Here is a 3,723-nt window from a genome sequence, read left to right on the forward strand (position 1 = left end):
AGGCAAATCAAAAAAAAATAGTCTATTTTTAGAATTAATCAAATGAAACTAAAAAATAACTGAATTATAAAAAAAATATCATTCATGTCTTTCCACCAAAAGTTTATCATGTTTAAATCCGAGCCTACCATAATCAAATAGTAGCATCTACCATAACTAAAAAGTAGCATATAAACTAAAGGTTAATGCATTTAATATACTTAAAAGGATAACACCTATCATCTAGCAAAGCATTTATAGCGCCTTCTATAATAAAATAAACATCTAATATAACTAAAAGATTAAATTCTATAAAATGCTACTAAAATTTAAAGAAATGAGGAAAAAAAAGTGACAAATGATCTTGAGTGTCAAAGTTGCACAAGTGTCTTAATCAATCAAACCCTTTAGGCCTTCCAATTTGCCAATTTGGTTTCACATGTTCACTCCACAATGAGCTCTGAGTAGTTTTAAGAAGCAAAAAAATCTAGTTAATTAATTAGTTATTTAGAATTAATAATTAATTTACATTCAACACAAACTCATTAATCATAATTAGTCCATCACCATGGAGAGGAAACTCTCTTGCTGCTGCTCTTCTCCATCAGCACTTTCATCAAACAACCAGGATTCTAGCAATTGGAACGGCCCTTGAGCTGTCGCCTCCGGCGATCTCTCAGGTGCTGACTCATAATCCTCCAACCCTAACCGTGTCGGCGGCGACACGATGCAGTTGGACGCGCTCATGCTCAGCTGACTCGAGGTGGAAGAATTCTCACTGGACTTGGGTGAGGTAGTAGTAGTACTACTAGTTACCTTCTTCTTCTTCTTCATCATCCATCCTTCGAGGAGCCGGGAAATGTTCTCGGCGTTCGCCGCATAGGTTATCGACGGGAGGTGACTGTCCTCGCACTTCGTCGACTTCATTGTGGAGGAACCCATGGGATCTTCCATGGACAAGGCTTTCGAAAGGGCGCGCTTTGCCATTTCCACGTTTGTTTGGAGGCACCTCTCCCATTGGCCTTTGGATTTGGGCATGGACCGCTGGACGGCCGGCGATCCGAACCCGGCGTTCCCACAGTGCTCCGAGCTGCTTCCGTCAAGCTTGTACCGGAGCTTCTTCTTCAAGTGCGTGTTCCAGTAGTTCTTGATGTCGTTGTCGGTCCGCTCGGGGAGATAAGAAGCTATGGCTGCCCACCTGACGGCCCATTTCCAATAGACAAACACATTTCAGTTCATATTTGTTTGCCCCAATTCACCATTAAAATCTAATCGAGCTTTCAGAACTTAATTTTTGGGTGTGAACTTTTGCTCCAAAACTCATGTGAAAGATGAAAGATCAAAGATTCAAAAAAAAAAAGGAAAATTATGTTTTTTTTCTCCGAGTATCGATCCGATCGGTATACCTGTTTCCTAGAAGAGCTTGGAGGTGGATGATAAGCTTCTCCTCTTGCTCAGTGAAGTTGCCACGCTTGATCCCAGGCCTGAGATAGTTAGTCCACCTGAGTCTGCAGCTCTTGCTGCACCTCAACAGCCCTAAATCGATTCCACACAGGTCCGATCCAATAAAAAAAACAGCTTCACATACTAACAAAACCCTAAGGCAATAATCAAAAGAGAAGCAAGTGATCGACTCACCAGTGTTAGTAGGAACAGCTCTCCAATTGCTTGCTCCGTACTGTTGAATGTAAGAGACCAAGAGGATGTCCTCTTCTGGTGTCCAAGGCCCCTTCTTCACACTATCCTTGTCGCAGCAAGGTGGCCTTCCCATTATAGATATATCGAAACAAACAAGCAGAATATAAGTATCGATCGAGATGCAACGACAAGCGAGATTGATCAATCGATCTGTTAGCCCTGGAGGGGGAGGGGGATATATAGGAGCTGACCTCCTCCCCTTGGAGGCTGAATTAGGAGAGTGGGAAGAAGGAGTCAAAGAAGACAGGTAGGTGCATTTAGTGAGGGGTTGTGGACACCTCAAAAGTCAGTTTGCGATTGAAAGGGAGCTTTGTAGTGATGATATGCCACCACAGAACCGCGTGCATTCAATTGGGCTTGCAGTTGCATGACTGACGTACTGTGGCATGCAGGGAAGAACCCTAATTCTGCTGTCCAGTTTATAACTCTGATTTGGGTGCCACAAATGGTGAAGCTTTGGGAATATATGTGGTTTAATTAGGGTTTTTTGTCATTTGTTTTGGTTTCTACCTTCACAGCAGGAAAAAAAATTGACTGTCAGAATTTATGGAGAAATAATATAATATAATATATCATTCTGTCATGGACTTGAATGCTCATATTCTAGAAAACTGGTAGTAACACAGCAATAAAAATCAATTTTTTTAATAAAAAATTCAAATTAGGTAGAAGATGAAATTTCCTTAACTTTCATTCATTTGCATAAAAGAACTAAAATCAAAATGTTATCAACAATAAATTAATTTCTTGTATTAAGGTTAATTTTGCACTTGGAAACAAGCTCATTTGTTACAATTTTATTGGTTTTATGTCAATAATTATATTATATCTACGTGTGTCATTGAATCAATTAGAAGATTATTCTATATACAAAGCTTAGATCCACATTTATGGAACATGTTTATCGCTCCATCACCGTTAATTAGTAGATTGAATTGAAAGCCATCAACTAGAAGACCAAATTTGTGAGCATGCTCAAGGAGATTAACCCATTAGGGAGTAAGCTCAACTTTAGTCAAGATGAAGATGGAGCACTAGGGTCGGTTGTGTGCCGCGTGATGAAGGAGCCATTGCTAGAGAGGCATATAAGCTACGGTTTGTAGTTCCTCCAAGTAGATTGAGAAACTTAAGAGATTATATTGTTTGTGAAGGATGAATCAGAACATCATTAAATTTGCGGCAAGATGCTTGGTGTGCTGAGACCCGACCACGGTTCAGAACCGCCGGTTCGACGGTTCGGAACCGCCGGTTCGACGGTTCATGGCAGGTCGACCCTTAACCTTAACTGCTCAAGACGGTTACGGTTCACGGTTCGGAACCGCCGGTTCACGGTTCGGTTCACGGTTCACGACGGTTCACCACGGTTCGAGATTATTATATTAAAAATTTAAAATGTATATAAAAGAAATATTGAAAAAGAGAGAAAAATTGATGTAGTTTAGTGGTGCGTATTCCTTTCTCTCACGTCAGAGAAGTATAGTGGTCTCTGTATCCATTTTTCATACAGAACTCTCGGGTTCGATCGCCACCAATCGCGTATTATAATATATATTGAAATAAATATATAACTATATTATATATAATATCGTATTGAAATTATGTATAAAAGTCATTGGGGGTAAATGGAACTATATTATATATAATATCGTATTGAAATTATGTATAAAAGTCATTAGGGGTAAATGGTGAGTGTCTACGTCTTTGACCGGTGAGAATGGTTCCCCATCAATGGCGTATTAAAAATGAATTAAATAAATATAAATATAGTATATATATAATTATATTAATCTTATAACAAAAAGTGTTGTAGAAAAGTATATGTGTTTGTGTTTCAAAATGTCTCCGATTCGATTCCAAACAATGCCAAATTAAATTATAATTGAATTAAATAAATATATTTTATATAAAAATGTATTAAAAAATTATAAAATTAAAAAAACCAAACCGGCGGTTCAACCCGCCGGTTAATCGGCGGTTCGCCGGTTCCAAAATGGGCTAAACCTTAACCGGTTACGGTTTGGCCCGGCTAACCAAGTCAACGGTTAA

General features: G+C 38.9%; 1 protein-coding gene across 1 annotated transcript; it reads right to left on the reverse strand.

The window, feature by feature from the left end:
- Positions 1–417: 417 nt before the first annotated feature.
- Positions 418–1,890, reverse strand: LOC141814599 (myb-related protein 306-like). The gene is made up of 3 exons (XM_074702537.1): positions 1,618–1,890; positions 1,386–1,515; positions 418–1,177 (listed from the first exon to the last, which is right to left on the reverse strand). Exons 1-3 carry the CDS (start codon positions 1,748–1,750, stop codon positions 535–537), a joined length of 906 nt encoding a protein of 301 aa, XP_074558638.1. The 5' UTR covers positions 1,751–1,890; the 3' UTR covers positions 418–534.
- Between the last annotated feature and the right edge of the window lie 1,833 nt (positions 1,891–3,723).

Source organism: Curcuma longa, chromosome 21 (genome assembly GCF_044706935.1).
Source record: "Curcuma longa cultivar G26 ecotype Majalengka, Jawa Barat chromosome 21, ITB_CL_G26_1.1, whole genome shotgun sequence".
Taxonomy (NCBI): domain Eukaryota; kingdom Viridiplantae; phylum Streptophyta; class Magnoliopsida; order Zingiberales; family Zingiberaceae; genus Curcuma; species Curcuma longa.

Excerpts from the sequence above, each read along its gene's own strand:
- LOC141814599 (XM_074702537.1), bottom strand. The coding sequence starts at position 1,750 with ATGGGAAGGCCACCTTGCTGCGACAAGGATAGTGTGAAGAAGGGGCCT. Across the intron at positions 1,516-1,617 it reads AGCTGTTCCTACTAACACTG|GGCTGTTGAGGTGCAGCAAG; the intron begins GTGAGTCGATCA and ends GAATCGATTTAG. Across the intron at positions 1,178-1,385 it reads CAAGCTCTTCTAGGAAACAG|GTGGGCAGCCATAGCTTCTT; the intron begins GTATACCGATCG and ends ATGGGCCGTCAG.